The 22,582-nt window shown below is 36.7% G+C and overlaps 1 protein-coding gene and 1 long non-coding RNA gene across 6 annotated transcripts in view; both read left to right on the forward strand.

Moving 5' to 3' along the window:
* The first annotated feature begins 2,176 nt into the window (after positions 1-2,176).
* The window catches only part of LOC114281048 (uncharacterized), a 42,210-nt gene continuing 21,804 nt past the window's right edge, over positions 2,177-22,582 (forward strand). For 3 of the 5 annotated variants that reach the window (XR_014350590.1, XR_014350588.1, XR_014350591.1), the window contains exons 1-2: positions 2,185-2,339; positions 4,337-4,590. This is a non-coding gene — a long non-coding RNA (uncharacterized LOC114281048). Of the gene's footprint in view, positions 2,340-4,336; positions 4,930-8,630; positions 8,783-22,582 lie in introns of those variants that run through there. The other 2 variants (XR_014350589.1, XR_014350587.1) reach the window with 2 other exon arrangements.
* Positions 14,617-16,101, forward strand: LOC145807864 (uncharacterized). Its single transcript, XM_082906834.1, has 3 exons — positions 14,617-14,932; positions 15,018-15,074; positions 15,317-16,101. The coding sequence occupies exons 1-3, from the start codon at positions 14,617-14,619 to the stop codon at positions 16,042-16,044; spliced, it is 1,101 nt and encodes a 366-aa protein (XP_082762960.1). The 3' UTR covers positions 16,045-16,101.

Raw genomic sequence — 22,582 nt, forward strand, 5'->3', positions numbered from 1 at the left:
ATTAGTTTTTTTTTTTATTTTTTATAGATTATCATAAATGATGAACAATTATTATTTAAAGAGCAATTTCGATTATTAAAAATTTAATTGGACTTGAAGGTCCAAAAAATCTTAATTAAGACTTAATGGAGTATAAGTTCATAAATTAGAATTTGTATGTAAATGCCCCTATAATAAAATCACCTGATTATAATTATCAAATTAATTTATTTCTAAATTGATGATTTATATAGAGAAACTAAAATGATAAACAATTTAAATAATCATAATATGACCTATTATGACCCAATAATAGGACCAGCTATGCCATGGCTTTCTTTAGGAGTGATGGCTTTCTTTAGGGGTGTGTTTGATTGGGGGGATTAAGAGGGGGACTATTCACTATTCGGATTGCTTATTTAAAGGAGTGACTAGTCCATCGTTTTTTTTTTTTTTAGTTCGCCGGACATGGAGTCCGGCCGGACTCCTTGTCTCCCATATGGGGGATTATACTATCCCGAGGGAGGGGAGTGTGAGACAATTTTGGGAGGATTATTTACTGTTGGAATTATGTGGTAAAATGACCATTTTGACCCTCTACTATTTAATTATGTATTATATTTAGTAAAATTCAATAAAATTTAAATGTCTCAATTTAAAAATAAAATAATTTTATTTAACTTTTTATTGATGTTTTGTTTATTTAATTTTTAAAAATAATTTTTTATAGATATTTTATTGATGTTTTATTTTAAAATTTTGTTTGTATTTGATTTAATTTCATTATTTAAATGTTAATAGATGTTTTATTTAATTTCATTGTTTATTATTATTGTTTTTAAAACAAATTTATTTAAAATTTTAATTAAAAAAATAACATATATTCTTATTTTTATTTTATTTATTTTATTTAAAAAATAAATTTATTTAATTGTGTAAAAAATAAAATAAAATAATTTTTTATTTAATCTAGCTAAAAATAATTAAAATATTAAGATATGTTTAATATTGCTATTACTTAGTAAATAATTGAAAAAGGGTAAATAGTCTTTTGTTCATTTATCATATCCAGTCCGTCCAACTAAATGTTGGATTTACTAAAAATAGTCCTTTTTAGACATCTAATCCTACGAAAAAACAAATACAGGATACATATCCAATTCAACCAAATAGTCCGGGGGATTCGCAGTCCCATGACTCAAATCCGATAGATTCTAATTCCCCCTTATTCAGTCCGTCTAATCAAACACACCGAAGTGATGGTTTGGAATATTCTAAATAAGTGTACTTTTTGATTTTTGATTAAAAAAAATGTGTAGAAAAGTAGAGAAAGTTGATAGAAAAGTAGAGATGAGATATTGATATATGTTAATTGATATGACCTAAATAAATGTACGTATGCAAAAAAAAGTATATTTTTTTAGTACATGTCAAATACTTTTTGTCTTTTTTTTAGTTTGACTTATTTTATCTTATGTTTTTTTAAAAATAAAAATAGAATCATTTAGACGAAATGAGACTAAGAATAAAATAAAATAAAAATAATTTATTCAAAATTTTAAAAATAATTAAAAAAAAAGTAGCCAAAGAAATGAACTTAAACCTCGGCAATGGGCTTGTCCGAACCCAAAATTTAAGGCCCAAGCCCATGGCTTCAAGTTGGACTTGGCCATATGAGCTTAATTTCAGCTTTAATTTGAGCTTTCTTATTAAATTCAGAAAACAATTACGAAAAAAATTAAAACTCATAACACAAAATCTTGAAGTGCATTACAATAATTAGAGTAGAATATTAAATCAAGAAAAACAAGAAATACACTTTATTTCTTAAAATACATAATTACATTCATTATGATTATGTTATTAAATTTTATGCATCTTTAATTTCATAAAAATATAGTTACTACTTTCACAGTTGGGGTGCTATTACTGTGCTACTCATTTATTTTTATCAATTTTAATTTTATTTTTTACTAAAACTGTATATGTACACAAAAAATAAAACAATTGTGATAAAGATTTTCACACATACATGACCCTCACAATCCCTATTTTCATCCCAACCACTCATACTGTGAGACCTACACATACATGAATGGATTCCATACACATCAAGGGCCCAAATTAAATTGGGGTCATGGAACCCTAAAAAAAGGATCTCAAACATTTCTGAAAATAAAAATAAGTGTTAGAGAGAGAGAAATTATATCTATTATGGCCAGCTCATGAGTCCAACCCATATATTTAAGGTCCCGATAAAGTGGGTCTGAAAATTGGCCCTCCTCCTCTTCTTCTTCTTTTTCTTCTCTTTCCTGTGAATTATTTCTTGCTCTTGGAGAACTTCCCTGAAGATCATGTAGGTTAGTTTACTACTCACTCTCTTTTGTTCTTCTCTATTCTCTCACTATTTTTTTTGTTCCTTTTTGTTGAGGTTTCTCTATCTTTCTTTCTTTCTTTTTTTTTTTTTTCTTTTCTAATGCTATGTTTGGTTAGGGATTTGGTAATGCTATGTTTGGTTGGGGATTTGGGGAGAGATTTGGAAAGGGAAATAGAAAGGTAGGTAAAATATGAATAAATTATACCTATATTTCACATAGTTTCACGCGCCTTTTCTCTCCCCTTTCCAAATCTCTCAACCAAACACACCATAAGTGCATGAATGGGAATTGGAGTTAGTTGATTTTATGTCATTCAGTTAAGAATGTGGGTTTTATGGTATTCTGCAATGTGGGAATTATACTTGCAATGGCTATTTGCTTGGAGAGAGAGAGAGAGAGAGAAGAATATTGGCATGTTTGGGTTTCTTCTTATATTTGCTGCTTTTGGGTCTGATGTGAATTGCTCTTATTCTTGGCTGGCCTAGTTCTGTTTTTGCCCAAGTTTTATCTATCTCGAACTGACATAAAAAGAAAATAGAAAAAAAAGAGAGACCCCCCCCCCCCCCCCCCCTCTCTCTCTCTCTCTCTCTCTAAGCCCAAGAATACTCACTTCATTTTGTGCGTGAAGTGTTTGTTAAAATGTCAAGCTGAGACTATGTTTGCTATTATAACTTACATACCAAGACATTGAATAGTTAAAATTTGAATTCGTAGATATGTTATGCCAAAGCTATTTTACGTTGAAACCTTGTATTGGATTATCGATTTGACTAGGCTTTGGAAAGAAAAAAGTAATGGTTTCAAAATTCAAATTCCAACTCAAATTCATAATCCAAACACAGCGCTTCAGGTTTAGGGTTTAACATTTCACTTATCTTTTTATTTTTCTTTCCAAATTTCTACCCAAATTCATGATTTAAACACAGCCTTACATGTCTGAATTATAGATTTGGTTAGGTATTTGGATAGAGAAAGAAAAAGGCGAGTGTAATGTAAATAAAATATAAACTAAATTTTTTCTTTATTTTCTTGCATTTTCATTTGCCTTTCTCTTTTTAACTCTCTACCCAAATTCATAATCCAGATACAACCTTTTAAAGAGTTTGGTGAATGCATTTCAAAAGTAGGCAGGCCAACCTTTATTTGATAAAAGTTCCCAAAACCTGGTTAAAATCAAGCCAAGATGGAGGTTGGTTTTCACAAATTTAGAGAACTTAATGAAAGTGGACCTGGTCCATTTTTTAGATTTCCCAAACAAACTACGTAATGAACTAAATTGTTTTTCATTCTTAATTTTAAGAAATGATGACTATCATTTCCCTCTTATGTAAACATTGTCTTGTTCGTTTCATCTGATGAAATTCTGCCCAAAAGTTTTGTTCGTAAAAAATATTGATCTCATTAGTTCCAAATTCTTAAGTTATACCAGATTGCTTCTATAGTCTTTGAATATATAGAGGTCTATTTGTGTTGATATCATTACCAAAATGGAAGTTTAAAGAGGATGAAATAGTGAAAAATAAAAATGTAATTTAGGTCCTTTACTCTAATGACCTTATTGAAGAACAAAAATGTCTTTCTGGTTTCAACTGATTGTTAACTGCCCAACTGTGTCCACCTATGGTGATTCTCTTTCTTGGCTGAGAGTTGTTAGCAAAAAAGTAGTTCCCTTCCACCAATGCTAGTAAAGATATTTCCATGGCGTCATTCAAGACATCAAACCCTAACCCTACACTCGGTGATCCCCTTTCATGATGTAACCCAGGCAACACTCCTGTGTATCTCTCATTTATTATGCCAATCTTAATCCCAGAAGGAAGATATACTTATGAACCTCCATTTTCACTCACCTCCAAAACCCTTAAACCCAATAACGAGAACAAGGAAAAGAAGCAAGGGAATAGTCAAAACAAAGCTTCATTGAAATCAGAGAAAGTCTTAGATTTTTCATTGAAATCAAATCTACCCTTTGATTTCAGGTACTCATACTCTGAGACTAACCCTTTGATTGAACCCATTGGGTACTGTGAACCACCAAGATTCTCTCCCTTTGGACCTGGACAGCTCAACCGGAAATGGACCAGCACTTATGCTCTGGCCGAAGAAGCAATTGATTTGCTATAGGTAGAACAACAACGACGCGAGGTTCTTGGTGGACAACTCTCCAAAGAAGAAGTTGCTGTGCTTGTAGAATGGTTTCGTCATAACGATTGTTCTCAACAGATTAATTTGGGTACTCTCTCTCTCTCTCTCTCTCTCTCTCTCTCTCTCTATGTATATACATGTACGTGTGTGTATGTGCTATATTCTAATTTGATTTGCCTCTTTCCAGTTCAATTTTCTGAATGATAAAGCTATACAACTTAGGGTTTGATTTTCATTAAAAAATTTATTAGTGACAATTTGAATTCATGTGGTTCGATGCATGATGCATTATTTTTGCTGATTAGTTAGACTGATGGAATGTGTGAGTATAAACATGTATAAATTTCACATATTGGCTCTTGTTGTCAACCAACTAGTGTGTTTGCTCATTGAATCAGGAAACTGAAGTAATTAGACATTTATTCTATCGAGATCCTTGATTTTAGTCGTACTTTTTTTTTTGGTTTTCTATGTACAAAGAACATAAAATATGTTTATTTTTTATTCTTTTTATTTTTTATTTTATATAAAAACTACAATAAATAGCATATTTTGTATACATGTTCTCAAGAACATAAAAAATCAAAGAGTAGTGCTACTTTAACCAAGAAGTTAAAGACTTATTTTTCAAGCTTAATGATGTAGTGCTCTATTAAAATATTGATAAATTACAAATACACCTCTTGAAATTTACTTCAAATATATATTGCCCTTTGTGATTCTGAAAATTACATCTCGCTCTTTTAAGTTTATAATTACATTACAAATAACTCATTTGTTAATAAATCATCAAGTTAATTAATTGTTTTTAGGAAAATTTAGTCTAACATCATTCTTCAACTTTTAGTTATGAGAGAAGTGTTGTAGACACAAATTTTAAAACATGAAGTCTTTCAACACATTTCAAAACTTATGTTACAAATGTCCACTGTTTAGTTTTTGGATTAAACAGTATTGATTATTTGAATAGCAGGTTCTTATTTCCAATTTGTATTTCAGATCGTTAATTACACATTTTATACAAATGAAACCTCCGATTAATGAAGAACAAAATAAACAACAAAAGACAATTTAAGAAAAGTAAATATTTTATTGAAATTGTTATGGGTTTTGAACCCTCGAATACAAAATACGATTCTTGGGTTTAGAACCCTTTACCTATTCATCGCCATTAGCGTAGGCTCTTGAGTTCTCTAGGATTCTCTTTTTCTTTCTTGTAACGATTTCTTTAGCTCTTAATTTCTCTCTCTCTCTCTCTGATCTTTTCACTTCTGATTTTCTCATCTCTCGTCTTGTGTGATGGTCCTCATATTTATGGAGGGCCATCAGGTGATAGGAATGCTTCATCTTCAATTTGAATTTCAAATTGAATGATAGCGCCATTTGAATTTTGAATAATAGCGCTATCTGATTAATCGTATATCTGATTAACCAGATTGATCTTTGGGGTTTCATCCTGTGTGGTGTCCTTGTTGTAGGCTCTACAGGTGTCATCTTTTGTAGGCTCCATGTGTCACTTGAGCATCTTGAATAACGTCGTTGAGATACAACGTCGTTTTATTTACGTACTTCAACGGATCATATTGATCTTTTTTTAGGAAGTGATTATCTACAACCTTCCTATCATAGGCTCTATACGTGTCATAAATTTAGTTGAAATTTATGTGCCAACAAATGCCTCTCGCGACTTGCACAAGTGAATTTTCTTAACTGTGCGAGTCACGATAATTTGGCACTTTTATCTGGATGATCTTTAGGTCTTTGATGGGATTATTTTTTTGTTTTGGTCCCTGACCCTTTTTTTTGGGGGGGTGGTTGACGGCTCTTTTTTCATGGGCCCTTTTACTTTTGTTGCATGGGTCCTTCTTATGGACTTGACTTTTTTTTTATTTTTTTATTTTTTTTTCAAGGGTCATGAGTAAGGTCCAAGATTTAATTGGGTATTTCCTTTTGTGGGCCTCCAATTTGCCACCTTTTTTTTTTTGCAGTAGAGATTTTTTTTTTTTAGGCCATCATGGATTTTTCTAGATCATCATGAATCTTTCCTCTTCTAGGCCACCATTTTTTTATTGGGTCTTTTCTTTTGTGGACCTCCAACTTGCTACCATTTTTTTTTTTTAGGCCATCATAGACCTTTCCTTTTCTAAGCCATGGATTTTTTTAGACCATCATGGACCTTTCTTTTTCTAGGCCACTATTTTTTAATTGAGCCTTTTCTTTTGTGGGCCTCCAACTTGCCACTATTTTTTACAGCAGATTTTTTTTCTAGGCCATCATGGATTTTTCTGGGCCATCATTTTTAATTGGGCCCTTTTCTTTTGTGGGCTTCCAACTTGCCACTTATTATTTTTTTTAGGATTTTTTTACAACATATATATATATATATATATATTTTAGGAATTTGTCTAAATGGAATAGGATGGATTGGCATTGGTAGGATTTCTAATCCTACACAAACTCTTACTTAGTATTTCAAATCCTACCTAAACTCTTGCTTATTTGAAGTATTTTAAGAGAAAACTACCTCCTTTCTTAAGCAAGAATTTTTTGCTTTATAACACCTATTCATGCATACAACCCACATATTTTCCCTGTAACTTTTTTTTCCTCCCAGCAGATTGTTTCCAGCAGCCTCTTTTTTTTTCTCTGCAAATTTTGTGGTGCATATTAGGACTTCATTATTTTAGTATCTTTCCAGCAGCAATTGCTCTCTGAGTATACAAAAGATACAACCCATTTATTTTCCCCGTAGCTTTTTTTTTCCCAGCAGATTGTTTCCAACAGCCTCTCTTTTTTTCTCTGCATATTAGGGCTTCATTATTTTAGTATCTTTCCAGCAACTTTCCAACAGCAACTTTCCAGCCATTATCTTTCTTCTTTTTCCAACAAAAGTTGTTCTTCTTATACTTTAAAGAAGACACAAAAGAATCTCTTCAAACTCCTTTAAATTAGGTATGCTTTCTTCTCCATAAAATATTTTCTTTCAGCATGTATATCACCATGTGACAGCCCTTTCCAAAAATTTTTACCAGAACCTAAGTCCAAGTAGTCCCAACAAAGACCCTTCTTGAAAGGATGAATAACCTACTGCCTTGTTTCATAACAAAAGCTGTGGCCTCTTTTCTTTTTATTATTTTATTATTTTTATTTTTACTTGAACAAAAAAACCTGATGCCTTTCCAGCAGATTTTTTTTCCTAGCCCAAAGACCTTTTTTTTTTCACAGTTTAATCTGCTCTCTTTTTTTTTTTTTACCTTCCAGCAGAAATTTCCTTCTCCATGAACCTTTTTTATAACCCATGAAAATTTCCATGAACCTTTTTATAACCCATATGAACCTTGTGTATAACCTGCTGCAATTAGCAAATATGGCCTAGAAATAAAGAGAGCCCATTTTTGCTAGACAACAAACCTAAAACAAAAAACTGCGGCCCCTTTTTTTAGCTGCTGCCCCATTTTTTTTAAGCTGCTGCCCCATTTTTTCCTTGCTGCTGCTAGTCATCAGACTTTTTTTTATATGATGGCAACAAAGACGGCCTATTTTGCTAGACCCAAATACTCTAACAAACAAAGACCATGTAAAAAAAACAGCAACCCCTTTTAGCTGCTGCCCCTTATATATTTTGCTGTTAGATCATGAACTTAACTAGCCCAAATAAAGTCCTTGCCCTATACAAACAAAAGAACCCTCTTTTTTTTATAAGCAGCAAGAATTTTTTCTTTCTTTTTTTATTTTTTAGTTTTTATATTCTTTTGATAGAACCAACCAACACAGGTTGCTTTGCCTATCATTTGGGGAACAAACTATCAATTTATTTAGCAAATTTTTGCAAAGACAGGCCCTTTTTTTAACAGCAGCAACCTGTTTGTTGCTGTGTTGTACAACAAATTTTTTTTTTTTAAATTTTTTTTTTAACAATTTTTTTTTTTTTTAAGCTTGCTACCTTTTGTTTTATTTTGTATTAGTAGCAGCCCTTTGTACAATTGGCCAAATTTTTTTGTTAAAAGTCAAATCAGCCTTACCCTCTCATGATTCATGCAAGTGAATTTTAATTGTACGAATCATGATGACTAATTTCCTTTTTTTTTTGGTTAACGATTATTTCATGTCTTTTTCCCTCTTTTACAGGCAACCCGCAAGGCGTCAGAGTTTGTTTGCTGGTATCATTGCCCCTTCTAGCCTAATGGCAATGAGTGGCTTGAATCCTTGGCAGTGATTGTGTCCTTTCACCCCAATGGCTTGAATCCTTGGCAGTGATTGTGTCCTTCACCCCAATGGCTTGAAACCTGAATCCTTGGCAGTGATTGTGTCCTTCACCCCAATGGCTTGAAACCTTGGCAGTGATTGTGTCCTTTTACCGCAATGGCTTGAATCCTTGGTAGTGATTGTGTCTTTCACTCCAATGGGTTGAATCCTTGGCAGTGATTGTGTCCTTCACCCCAATGGCTTGAAACCTTGACAGTGATTGTGTCCTTCACCCCAACGGTTTGAAACCTTGGCAGTGAATGTGTCCTTCACCCCAACGGCTTGAGTCCTTGGCAGTGAATGTGTCTGTCACCCCAACGGCTTTAATCCTTGGCAGTGATTGTGTCCGTCGCCCCAACAGCTTGAAACCTTGGCAGTGATTGTGTCCGTCACCCCAACGGCTTGAAACCTTGGCAGTGATTGTGTCCGTCAGCCCAATGGCTTGAAACCGTCCGTCATCCCAACGGCTTGAAACCTTGGCAGTGATTGGGTCCGTCACCCCAATGGCTTGAAACCTTGGCAGTGATTGTGTCTTTCACCCCAATTGTTTGATTTCTTGGCAAGGGGCTTTCGTCACTTTCTTTATATTAGGACATTTTGCCTCAACTAACCTCTTATTTTTTTTTTTTTTTTTTAGGAAGCATGGAAAAGACACTTGAATATCTTCAACATGACAAGAGGAATGTATTGGATAAATCTGGTTTGAAAATAATTTGGCACAAACTTATCACTGCTTTATTGTCACCTACCGAGTTGGACCCCTACATCCCTTTACATACGGCTTCTGAAGACTTGGTCTATACAGGAATTCGAAACTGCTGTGAGATTCTCGAGAAAGGGCATTCCAAATCAATCGGTTCATTCACTGTCTCAATCCTCCGTCCATTTTCTGAAGACCTTGACTGCTCTGAATTTAATAATCTTCTTAAGATAATGAAACATGAAAAATTGAAGTGGGATAATTCTTTTAATGTCCGCGGTATTTCTATCCATTTGCAATCCCCTATATGGGTTTTTTGGTTGAATGATGTTCTTTCCACATTTGCCCCTATTTTGAAGAAGTGTGGGATTTATGCTGCAATCTATGTATCCCAATTTGCTTATGCTAGGAATGTCGCCCTGCTCAAAGGATTCTTAGAGCGGTGGTCACCCGACACCAACACTTTCCACACCATTTAGGGTGAACTTGGGATCTCTTTATGGGACCTTCATCGTATTAGTGGGCTCCCCATTCGTGGTGAGTTTTATGAAGAGTTCACCCCTTCCAATGACATTTTATATTCGTCCCAGATATCCAAGGCATGCCGTGGGCTTTTCAACATTTATGCCAGCTCTTCTCAATCCAAGAAGTTTAACCACTGGACTTTCAAATTCATTGATGAATCCCCAACTTCGTGTTAAAACCTACCATCACCTACTACACCTACCACCACCTACTACCACCTATTACACACCTACACCTACCACTACCACCTACTACCACCTACTCCACTACATCTCCTATATAAGGAGCCCCTCACCATTTGTAATTAATAACATACAACAATCAATAATACAATCATTTCTCTTTATACATTAAATTTCTACATGATATCATAGCAGGTTTAGAACCTACTATTTTTTGCTTCACCGGCGGGCGGCAACCTCACCTTAGCCGTCCGCCGGACCTCAACCTAGTCCGCTAGAATTTTCTACACATACCTTGAAATTTCTTCGAGTCCACCACCTGCACGCCCTTCGAGTCGCTGTCAGACACATACACAACACCAACTTGATCTTCTCATCCAAAGCCACCCCAGGTAGCCTTGTTTCTTCAACAAACCAAAGGCTACCAGTGTGCACATTGACTGCCATCACAGCCCCGACCACCACCACTGACCTGTCCCAGCTCCGGCTGCCGCAGACGTCGCGACCCAACCACCGACCAGTCCCCCGCGTTGTGACCGCCGCAGCCGTGTGATCCAAGCTGCTACTCACCATTGCTGCTTCACTTCAGCCTAGCGACCTCAGAGATTCGAGCATACTGGATCTCGTTGCACAGCCACCGAAGACCACCACTACTTGCATGCCGCCCGTCGTCCTAGCCTAGGCCCCGCCGTCGGCCTGCGACAGAGTCACTCAAGGCACTGTCCTCCGCGCGACCACCCTAACTCGCGCGGCCTGCCCGCTTCGCGTCTGACCCATGCGGCAGTTTATGGAGTTTTTAGCTCAGTTCTGATATGGCTACTAGTCATGCCCAGTGCCCAGAGAGAAGTACGGGCACGCCACCATTACAGTGTGGACTGTGTCGTGGCCATCACTGGTCCACCAGACCCAACTTCTTCATATCATATCACCCACTCACTTCTTTTTCTTATGAGGCAAAACATTTTTAATATTTTTCCTCCACCCACTCTCTCTCTCTCATCCTTTTTTTTTGAAAACACACTTTATTCCTCTCAATGTGCTGTTGCCAGCACCCATTATAGAATATATATCTATTATAAAAATAAAAATAACAAAAAAAAAAGGTTACCCACGTGATCACCAATGCACTTTCCTCTCTTTGGTCCCTTTTCTTTATCACACTTCTCTTTATATCTTTTATAAAGCTATACTCCCTCCGTCCCATAATATTAGTCCCTTATTCCATTTTTCATTGTCCCAAAATATTAGTCCCTCTTCAAAAATCAAGTACAAAAATAATATAAATTTCCCATTTTGCCCTTCTTTTAAATTCATAAATAATATAAAAAGTACAATTATGACATTGATATTCTCAAAAAAGTGTACTATCAAAGGGTAATTTTGGAAAACCAACTTTTTAAAAGTACAATAATTGTACTACCAAAAAAAGTTGGATTCCCCAAAAGGGACCATTATTTTGGGACGGAGGGAGTATCTTTTTTTTCCACCGCCTCTGCTTTCTCCCTTAATATCTTATTATTCTTATTATTATTATTATTATTATTATTAAAAAAAAAAAAACAAAAAAAAAAAAAAACAAAAACAACAAAAAAAAAAAGAAGCAGAAGAAGAAGAAGACGAACTGCACACCAAACTCATTTTATTCATATCAGGGGATCAACCCCGATCACAATTTTACACCCAAAAAAAAAAAAAAAAAAACAAAATAAAAAAAAAATAAAAAAAAAAACAACAACAAAACACCCACATCCACAGGCAGGATTTCCTTCTCTACTCTGCCGCCGGTCTCTTCTTTTTCCCTCCGTCCTGGGCGGTCCTTGACGGTGCTGCCTCTGTGCTTCCTAATCCACCAAGCACATTCACTCCCCCCTGCTCCTCCACTGCAGCATATGGCGGACCTCCAAATCGGAACATCACGGTGGCCTTCCGCTTCAGCTCCTTATTTTCCGCCTTTTGCACACTTATCTCTGCTCGCGCATCCTTATACATGCGTTGGAGCAGAGTCAGTTGGGCGTTTAACTGCTGCACCTCATTTGTCCTACTCTGCAGCCGGTGCGACAGGTTTGTGACCGCCGTCATGGTCTCCACACATGACTTCAAAGTATACTGATTGGCCTCAATATCCGTTTGCACCGCCATTTTTTGCTCCACCGACCGCATCGGAAAGTTCAACGGAGCAAAACCAGAGGCGCTTGGTTGAGGTTCACTGGCCACCGCACCAGTTATCTCTCTTGTTGACTCGTTGAGGTCGGGAAAGAGAGTGAGCAGACCACGGGACGAAGAGGCCATATTCTGGGTAGCTGAACGGGAAGACGAGGCCATGTTATTGGTTGCTGAGTGTTTCCGAGAAGGGTTGGTTACAGAGTGTTTACAGAGTGTTTCAAGATTTGCAGCTCTTAGCGACAAGCTCTCAGAGAACGAAGAGGTTCCAACTGGTTTGTTATGCTTCCAAGCCTCAGCCTCCGCTTCGGTTTATAAAGACCATGATGAAGAGGCAGACACGCGCATCATGCGCCTCTCGGTGCTCGCCGACAACTTGGACGCGCCTTTTGATGGCACGTCTTTTGATGGCACGCCTTTTTATGGATTGGGCACGCCTTTTGATGGCACGCCTTTTGAAAGATTGGGCACACCTTTTGAGGGTGCGACTTTTTAGGGGTCCGACAAGACTCTGTAAACTGTCCCGACATTGATTCCGGTTAGCTCCTTCATGGGTCCGACAAGACTCAGTAAACTGTCCCGACATTGATTCCGGTTAGCTCCTTCATGGGTCCGACAAGACTCTGTAAATTGTCCCGACATTGATTCCGGTTAGCTCCTTCATGGGTCCGACAAGACTCTGTAAACTGTCCCGACATTGATTTCGGTTAGTTTCTACAAGGGTCCAGCACGAGCCAGTGTCTTCTACATCAGTCTGCCATAAACATACAGTCTTCTACAACGGTCTGACACGACCATACAGTGTCTCCTATCCATTTTTTATTTTTCAGATTATTTTTTTGTTTTGTTACTCTCTCCAAACTCAAGTTGGTTAGTTCCTATCCCCCTTGAGTTTACGGGGGCTGTTAAAACCTACCATCACCTACTCCACCTACTACACCTACCACCACCTACTACCACCTATTACACACCTACTACTACCACCTACTATCACCTACTCCACTACATCTCCTATATAAGGAGCCCCTCACCATTTGTAATTAATAACATACAACAATCAATAATACAATCATTTCTCTTTATACATTAAATTTCTACACTTCGATTAGTGGTTTTCAACGAAAAGATAGAATTCCTGATGATGTGTATCTTTCTGGTTTTTTGGCGAGCTGGCTTAGCGGATTTGTCTTCCCTCACTCTTCCGGGGAAATTCATCCAACGACCTTTCATGTAGCCACCCAAATGGCAGGTGGAACCTTATTTAGCCTGTCCATCCCCGTCCTTGCATACCTCTATCATTCTCTTGGTAAAATGGCATCATCATCTTCACCTAGGAAGGAAAATATTCAGGGTCCTTTTCATTACCTTTTTGGATAGATTTCATTATATTTTGTTAAGACTTACTCTCATGGGGATCCTCAGTCGATTTGTCCGATTTCTGATACTCATTTCATGCCATATCTTGGGTTTATTGGAAACTAATCAGCTGCCCAGTTTTTTATTGATAAATTTCCATTTGTGGACTCTCTCCTAACTTATCGTACGGAGTGTCAGTTTAGGGCTCTTACCCATGAAAGTGAACCTTCAGGCGTTCTGGTCGACTCTGAAAGGATATCACCGTTCCACCTTGGCTATCTTATATCTTTGAGGCAAGGGATTTTAACTTTTAAAATGAGATTTAATTTCATTTCTGAACCGTACTCCCCTAGCCGATATGGTCGTCAATTTGGGTTTGCTTAAGCGTGCCCTACACCGCTTAATGTTTCTTGTCGGCAGCCCTCTGAGTTGCTAAATTTTATTACAACTGGCGCCATATGCTACGTTGCGGTACAAAAGTCTCATTGGAGTTACCAGGCTCCCGATCTACTTCTTACGTAACCATGCCTTATGCCAATTGGTGGTTGGGAACTTCCTTTATCGTGCTTCAATATGTTACTCATACCCAGACGAAATCTTCACGCAAGAGAAAACTGGATATGTCAATTAAAGACCGAAAGATGAAGAATCCTTCTTACTCTAGAGCTAGGTCATCATCTTCACCTATTGCTCTGGAAGCATCATCACCTTAGAGAATGGATAATAGTCGACGACTTATTGCTCCTTCTCGATCTAGTTACTCGGTTTCAGATCTCTTTCATCTTTTCGAGGATATGTGTAATTCTCAATTTAAAATGAGATTTAGCTTTAAGCAAGTAGATTCTGGTCCTCAATTTTCTAATCTCGCAAAGCTTTTTCCAGAGACTATGTTTATCAGTGATTGTACAGGAACTTCCCAGCCCACCGTAGCGCGACCAAAACCCCAATGGATCAATTTTGCACATACTTGTACTCTTTTCTTGAAGATAAAGATGAGAATATGATTCAAGAACTCTTTGAGGGAGATGGGTATGAATTAATTGCCTTGGGTCGTATTCGCATTAAGAGTGTTGAAATTCCTTCTCCTACCAAATCTTTTGATTGTTCTCTCAACGAAAGTAGCGAGAGTAGCGAGAGTGAAGATGAGTTTTATGACTACACCCCTCTTTTAAATGGCACACCGACTAAGATGAGTAAATTGCCCTCAGCAAATATAGCTTTTTCTTTTCCTTCAAACGAGTCATCCAAGCTATTGGAGAAAGGTATAATTTTTTTTTTTTTACTTTTTATTTATTTATTTAATTTAATTTTATTATTATTTTTTTTGAATACCTTTCATTTTCTTAGGCACTGTGCCTTGGACTTCCCCAGCTGCCTTGCATATGCCATTGGCTACCTTTAAGGGTATTCTTATTCATTACTTGTATCTCATTTTATTTCATCATGTATACATACTCAAGGAACTCTTTTCTCTTTAGATCATGCCACATTGCAAAATCCGTGGTCCGCTTGTGGGAATCACAACTTGTCTTCTCCCCCACCTAAGTCTCTTCAAGCCATACACCAAGATATACTTCATTCATCTATATATATTAATTGTTTTTACCTTCTACGTTTTCATTGAGTATCTCCTTATATTTTCACAGAAAATACTTCTGACACATTGAAAGAGACAGACGAAATTACTTCTGATATGTCAGAAGAGGTCCAAATTCTTGCAGACTTGCTTGAAGCAAATGAGGTTAACAAATTATTTGACAAACTTGAAGCACCCTTTGCTCCATCTAGCCTTCTTTGGGGAATTTCCTCTAATGAAGCAGCCACCCATATTCAGAAAGGTCTTATTATTTCTCTCCAATCAATGACGGATGTTAATGGCATGATTGCTGTAGCAAACAACGTTTTCGTGATTTTGAAGAGTTTGGGTGTAGACTTCATCTCCTTTTACGAGAAGGTGAAGATATTCCTTGGGTGCTTTGCTTTGAAAACCCAACTTGCGGATTCTTCAAACTTGTCTACTGTAGAATTTGAGGCCCAATATTACGAGAAGAAGCTTCATTTCGACAAAGTTTCTGGCAAACATGAACAGTTGTCTGCTTCAATTATCAAGTCGGATGAGCACATTGCGGGTCTTAATCAAAGGATTATTCAAACCAAAGTGTTACTCAAACAAATTGAAGAGGAATTGTCATCCACCCAAGCGGAACATGCATCATTTATGTGTGATTTTGCACAAGCTTCCGAGAATGTTTCTAAATCAGAAGAAGACGTGCAAACTGCCCTGAATGTTTTGAGCCAACACAAGAAGAAGAATGGACAACACAGTGTTGTAGAACGTGCCTTTGAAAGGGCTAAGGCTTCTCTTAATGAATGAATGCACTTTTATATATTTTTTTATTCATCCGAACATAATGTATTTATGAAATTTCGCTCAGTGATAGATTTATTTGTTATATGAAATTTCTCAATACAATACATTGATTTGTCTTATTTTAGCCGTTCACAGTTTATACTCTTGCGGGCCAGGAGTATCCAATGTTTTATAACTTTAGATTTCAGTGAGGTACCTTAGATTTCGGTGGGATATTTTAGCAGTTTAACCACATACAATACCGTTGGTGGTTTTTGACTTTTGTTTGGCCGTACACAGTTTATACTCTTGCGGGCCAGGAGTATCCAATGTTTTACCACCTTAGATTTCAGTGGGATATTTTTGCAGTTTAACCACATACAATACCGTTGGTGGTTTTTTACTTTTGTTTGGCTGTACACAGTTTGTACTCTTGCGGGCCAGGAGTATCCAATGTTTTACCACCTTAGATTTTGGTGGGATATTTTAGCAGTTTAACCACATACAATACCGTTAGTGGTTTTTGACTTTTGTTTGGCCGTACACAGTTTATACTCTTGCGGGCCAGAAGTATCCAATGTTTTACCACCTTAGATTTCGGTGGGATATTTTAGCAGTTTAACCACATACAATACCGTTGGTGGTTTTTTTTTTTTTTTTTTTTTCTTTCTTTTGCCTAGGCCGTCCTTTCGGGTTTTCAACCTAGCAGGCTTTTTTTTTTTTTTTTTCTTTGCCCTAACTTTTGCCTAGGCCGCCCTTTCGGGTTTTCAACCTAGCAGGCTTTCTTAAGGGTAATATCTCTTCAAGAACCTTGCATTGGTTGGGGGAATGATTCTGTCACCATCCATCATTATCAACAAATAGGCCCCATTAGAATAAACCTTCTCAATCACATATGGTCCTTCCTATTTGGGCTCAAGCTTTCCTTTGGTTCTTCGTGAGACTATTATGGGTGTTTTAACCATTAGTACCAAGTCTCCCTTTTTAAAGGAACGAAGCCTCACTCTTTTATTGAATGCATTTGCCATCCTTTGTTGGTAGATCTCCAAGTTCTGTTGAGCATACAACCTTCTTTCATCCAGGGTCTCTAGCTCAGCCAACCTCACTCTTGCACTTTCATCTTCTGTTGAGGACTCTTGTATTGCCACTCGCAATGATGATATTTGAACCTCAAGTGGTAACACTGCTTCTCCTCCAAAAACCAACGAATAAGGGGTTGCTTGAGTAGGAGTCCTGTGCGAAGTCCGATAAGCCCACATAGCTTCTTGTAACTTTTTGTGCCAAGCTTTTTTGTTCTAATCCACAATCTTCTTAAGAATTTTGCACAATGTCTTGTTGAAAGCTTCTGCCAAACCATTGGCAGGTGCATGATATCTTGATAAATGGTTGTTTTTGATTTTGTACTTGACAAGTAACTTGTTCAAAGCATCACTCCTGAATGGCTGTCCACTATCCATGATGGTACTTTCTAGAATCCCGAACCTGTAAATGATATGGGTTCGGATGAACTCAGAGACAACTGTGCTTTTTATATCCTTTAAAGCCACGGCCTCTGTCCATTTTGAGAAATATTCAGTTGCAGCTAGGATGTATCGATATCCTGCTGAAGATGTAGGTACAAAAGGACCAATTATGTCCATACCCCATGCTGCAAATGGCCAAGAACAAGTTGTTAAATGTAAAGGCTCTGGGGGTTAGTGGAGAAAGTTCCCATGGAATTGGCAGACTTGGCATCTTCGAGCATAATCTATGCAATCTGCAATCATAGTCGGCCAATAGTATCCCAACCGTTTTAGCTGCATATGTAATTTAGGACCACTTTGGTGTGCCCCACATACACCTGCATGTATTTCTGCCATTACCTCTTGAATACGCTTCTTGGCTATACACCACATGTACATTCCATCCAAAGACCTTTTGTATAACGTTCCATCTTTCCACAGGACGAATTTGGTAGCCCTGCATATCACTTCAATTCTTTTTACTTTATCTTCAGGTAGCCTACCATGTTGGAGGTAAGCAATGAATGGTTCCCGCCAATCCCCCTCGTCTTCTCCTTTCGTGGTGACGACCAAGATTGGAACCAAGTCAAAAACTTCTTTTAAAGGTTGTAACACCCTTTTTTTACCTACTGTGATAGTAATTGTTTTGCTATCTGGTAGGGTGAGTGATGCAGCCAAACTTGCAAGTGAATCAGCTCGAGCATTTGTTCTTCTCTTCACGTGGAAAATATGTGTTTTCCTGAATTGCGAAAGCAATTGATCAACCCTTTCATGATACGGGATGAGACTTGTTTTCTTAACAATGTATTCTCCACGGAGTTGCTTTACCACCAGTTCCGAATCTCCATAAATTGAGAGTTCTTCAATAGGAATTTGTAATGCCAATTCTAATCCAGCAATTACAGCTTCATGTTCTGCCTCATTATTGGAGCATCCTTAACTTAGGCGAAAGAATGGGTGATTATAGCATTATCTGGAGTCACAAACACAATTACAATTCCAGCTTTATTGTTTTTAGGATTTTCTTGCTTCTTGCCATCTGGACTCCTTGAAGCTCCATCAAAATACATCTCCCATCCTTCCTAAATTTCTACTTGCATAACTTCTTCATCTGGTAAATCAGTTACTAGAGGTGAGTCATCAGGTATAGGATGTGCTGCCAAAAAATCTGCTAGAGCCTGCCCCTTTACAGCTCTTTGGGGAACATATTCAATTGCGAATTGTTGGAGAATTATAGCCCACTTTGCAATTTTCCCTGAAAGTATGGGCCGTGAAAGTATATATTTCAAGGGGTCTGCTCTTGATATCAACTTGATGTCGTGTTCCAAGACATAGTGCTTTAGTTTTTGCAAGGTGAACACCAAGGCAAGACATGTCTTTTCGATAGGAGAGTAATTGACTTCTGCCCCAACCAAAGTACGACTCAAGTAATACAAGACATTTTCTTTCCCATGCTCATTGTGTTGTGCCAACAGTGCCCCTAATGAACCATCCAGGACTGTTATGTACAACAAAAGTGGTTTCCCTTTAATTAGGTTCATGTACTGGAGGCTTCAAAAGATACTCCTTAATACTATTAAAAGCATTTTGGCACTGCTGATCCCATTCAAATGGAACACCCTTTTTCATCAATCTTGAGAATGCCAGGCATCGACTAGCCAAGTTCGAAATTGTAGACACAAATTTTAAAACATGAAGTGTTTCAACACATTTCAAAACTTATGTTACAAATGTCCACTGTTTAGTTTTTGGACTAAACAGTGTTGATTATTTGAATAGCAGGTTCTTATTTTCGATCTGTATTTCAGATCGTTAATTACACATTTTATACAAATGAAATCTCCGATTAATGAATAACAAAATAAACAACAAAAGACAATTTAAGAAAAGTAAATATTTTGTTGAAATTGTTATGGGTTTTGAACCCTCGAATACAAAATACAATTCTTGGGTTTGGAACCCTTTACCTATTCATCGCCATTAGCGTAGGCTCTTGAGTTCTCTAGGCTTCTTTTTTTCTTTCTTGTAACGATTTCTTTAGCTCTCAATTTCTTTCTCTCTCTCTCTGATCTTTTCACTTCTGATTTTCTCATCCCCCGTCTTGTGTGATGGTCCTCATATTTATGGAGGGCCATCAGAGGGCCATCAGGTGATAGGAATGCTTCATCTTCAATTTGAATTTCAAATTGAATGATAGCGCCATTTGAATTTTGAATAATAGCCCTATCTAATTAATCGTATATCGGATTAACCGGATTGATTTTTGGGGTTTCATCCTGTGTGGTGTCCTTGCTGTAGGCTCTACAGGTGTCATCTTTCGTAGGCTCCATGTGTCACTCGAGCATTTTGAATAACGTCGTTGAGATACAACGTCGTTTTATTTATGTACTTCAACGGATCATATTGATCTTTTTTTACGAAGTGATTATCTACAACCTTCCTATCATAGGCTCTATACCTGTCATAAATTTAGTTGAAATTTATGTGCCAACAAGTGTACATAATTTTTTTTTGTAGACTAAGGTCCTTCACCGACACCCATATAGCACACCCACCTTCTCATTCTCTCTCCTCTCCCCCGCCTCACCCACACCTATACCCATACCCATACCCATACCTAGACCCACCGAAATCGTTGTCGAGGTGGGTGACGATGGCTCAGTCAATGGCCGACAGCAGCGCCATTGATAATGAGCTTGTGTCGTCCTCGCTTAGGCCATCGCTTCCATCATCTATGTTGCCAATGAGGTCGAAAAGGATAACCCATAGAGTTGTTTATGGGTTTCATTTGACACTTGGGCAGGTGAATTAGGGCTATTTGATTGTAAGTGTTGTCATTTTATTGAATTGCGTTAGTGGTAGAGAAGAGGGCTATCATGGATGAAGGAGAGGAGCACATTGATCTTAAGTTCAAAATCTATGATGGAACAGATATAGCTCATAGTACCTAGGCAAACCAGAGAAAATTGGTTAGAGCCCAGAGAAATTTGTGAGTAAACCAGTGAAATTTCAAATCACATAGAAAATTTCAAAACACAGACAAAATCAGAAAAATCAAGTAAACCAGAGAATTTTTAAAACACAGAATTTCTTTGGATTGAAATTTCTCCGAAAAAATGTTGAGGGATCCCAACCACTATGAAAATATTATATGTTTTTTATCCTATAAAATCTTAATATCAGAGATCTTAAAAAAAATTCCCTTTGTTTTTAATGATACTAGAAATATATTTCAATTAACAATTCAAATAATTTTATTGTTATATAGGAGAATAATTAAAATTTTCATCTTTCTGTTAATTATGTTAAATAAAATATCTTTGACAATGAGGTATTTGTAATTTCCAAAATTTCAAGGGATAATCTATATTTTAAGTAAACTTTAAGTATATTTGTAATTTACTTTAGAATAGTTAAGTCAACTCTCTCTCATATTTTTTTTAATCATCAACCAATCATTTATTTTACATTATATATCACCGGGTCTAGAAAGTGAGTTTATAAAATATATTTGTATATCATTTTTCAAAATGAAAACAAGTATAGTAAATTACCAAAAGGGGGGAGGGGGGGGGGAGTGGTCGAAGGTGATTGTCGCAACGAAGATGGAAGGGTGAGGGTGGTAGGAAAGAATGAAACTTGTTTTGAAAATAAGTAGAATCACAATTTTCTTATTTCCAGAAATTCTAAGAATTGTAGCCAGTTTTTTTTGAAAGTGAAAACAATTAGCAAACGTGTTTTATATTCCGATTTCAAAAAATCTAAAGCTAAAGAAAAATAAATAAAATAAAAATCTCATCATTCAAAATTTTGTGAAGTTAGTAAATGTGTTTTTTAAAAGTGAAAACAATTAACAAATGTGTTTTTTATTCCAATTTCAAAAAATCTAAAGCTAATGAAATTTTTAAAAAATTAAAAAAAACTCACCAAACGAACCCTAAGATTTACAATCCCAATTAAAAATAAATTTGTAAAGTTACCACTCTATGATCAAAATTAGGAGGTCAAATATCAGGCTCTCGGTCTCCTAAAAAACCAAAAATGTAATAGAGAAAAGAAAAAAAAAATAGAGAAAAATTTGATCCCAATATGAATACAGCAAATCAAGTAACAAGAGCACATAAAAATAAATAAATACATAATAAGCATTCTAAATGTGGTGGTCATTCAATAGGGTTAGAGCTCTCTCCTCCCTCCCTCACTATGTGAGATAATTTTCTTTCCAATAGCCAAGTTTTGTGTCCCCAATACAAACTTTTGGGATGTGTGCAATTTTCCAATTGTTTCCACCTTCTCTGTTCAGATTGGAAATCAATCCATCAGACATATCAATCAAATAAAGAGATTTAAGATTAGTTAGATGTTCAATGTCAGAGGGTAACTCCTCTACCAATTCGCATTTCCGGATAAGTAACTCTTCAAGATGAGGCATCGAGCCAGCCTCCACTTTCACCCATCTCAATCCTTTAAATCCAACAAGGTATAATCTCACTAGTCTTTGAAATCCACCAGCCTTGAAGCACAATTCTTCCCCTACATGTGTCTGAAGAAGTTCAAGTTCAACCAAATTGGCCAAACCTTGAAGGGATTCCAGTGGATCAACATCCCTTAAATTACTCCATGCTAAAGTTACTCTTACCAAGCTGTGCAGTGAAGGTATCCAATGTGGTACCTTATGTAAACTTCCTTCTAGGTTGAGCATTCAAAGAAGTTGAGGTGGTGAAGAAAGAGAATCTAGATCAATGATTTCGTTTTCACCTGTTGCACGAACAACCAATGAGCAAAGGTTACTTGGCTTCTTAAGGGACAAGCATAACGCCCTCCCATGTTCATTTCTCAGTTTTTCAATATGTAATTTCCTTAGTTGAGTCAACTTCCCTACCTCTCCTAGCAAAATGGTCCCATTATCATGGTTTGTTTCAATACAACAAAGTTTCTGTAAGGATGACAGACTTCCTATTTCCGCCGGGGCTTTGAATCCACAATAGTCTTTAAAACAAATTGAAGGAATAGGATCTTGTATGTAGTGATACAACAAGATATGGCGAAGTTGTTGGAGC

Source organism: Camellia sinensis, chromosome 14 (genome assembly GCF_055761805.1).
Source record: "Camellia sinensis isolate YWXY chromosome 14, ASM5576180v1, whole genome shotgun sequence".
In the NCBI taxonomy this organism is placed as follows: Eukaryota; Viridiplantae; Streptophyta; class Magnoliopsida; order Ericales; family Theaceae; genus Camellia; species Camellia sinensis.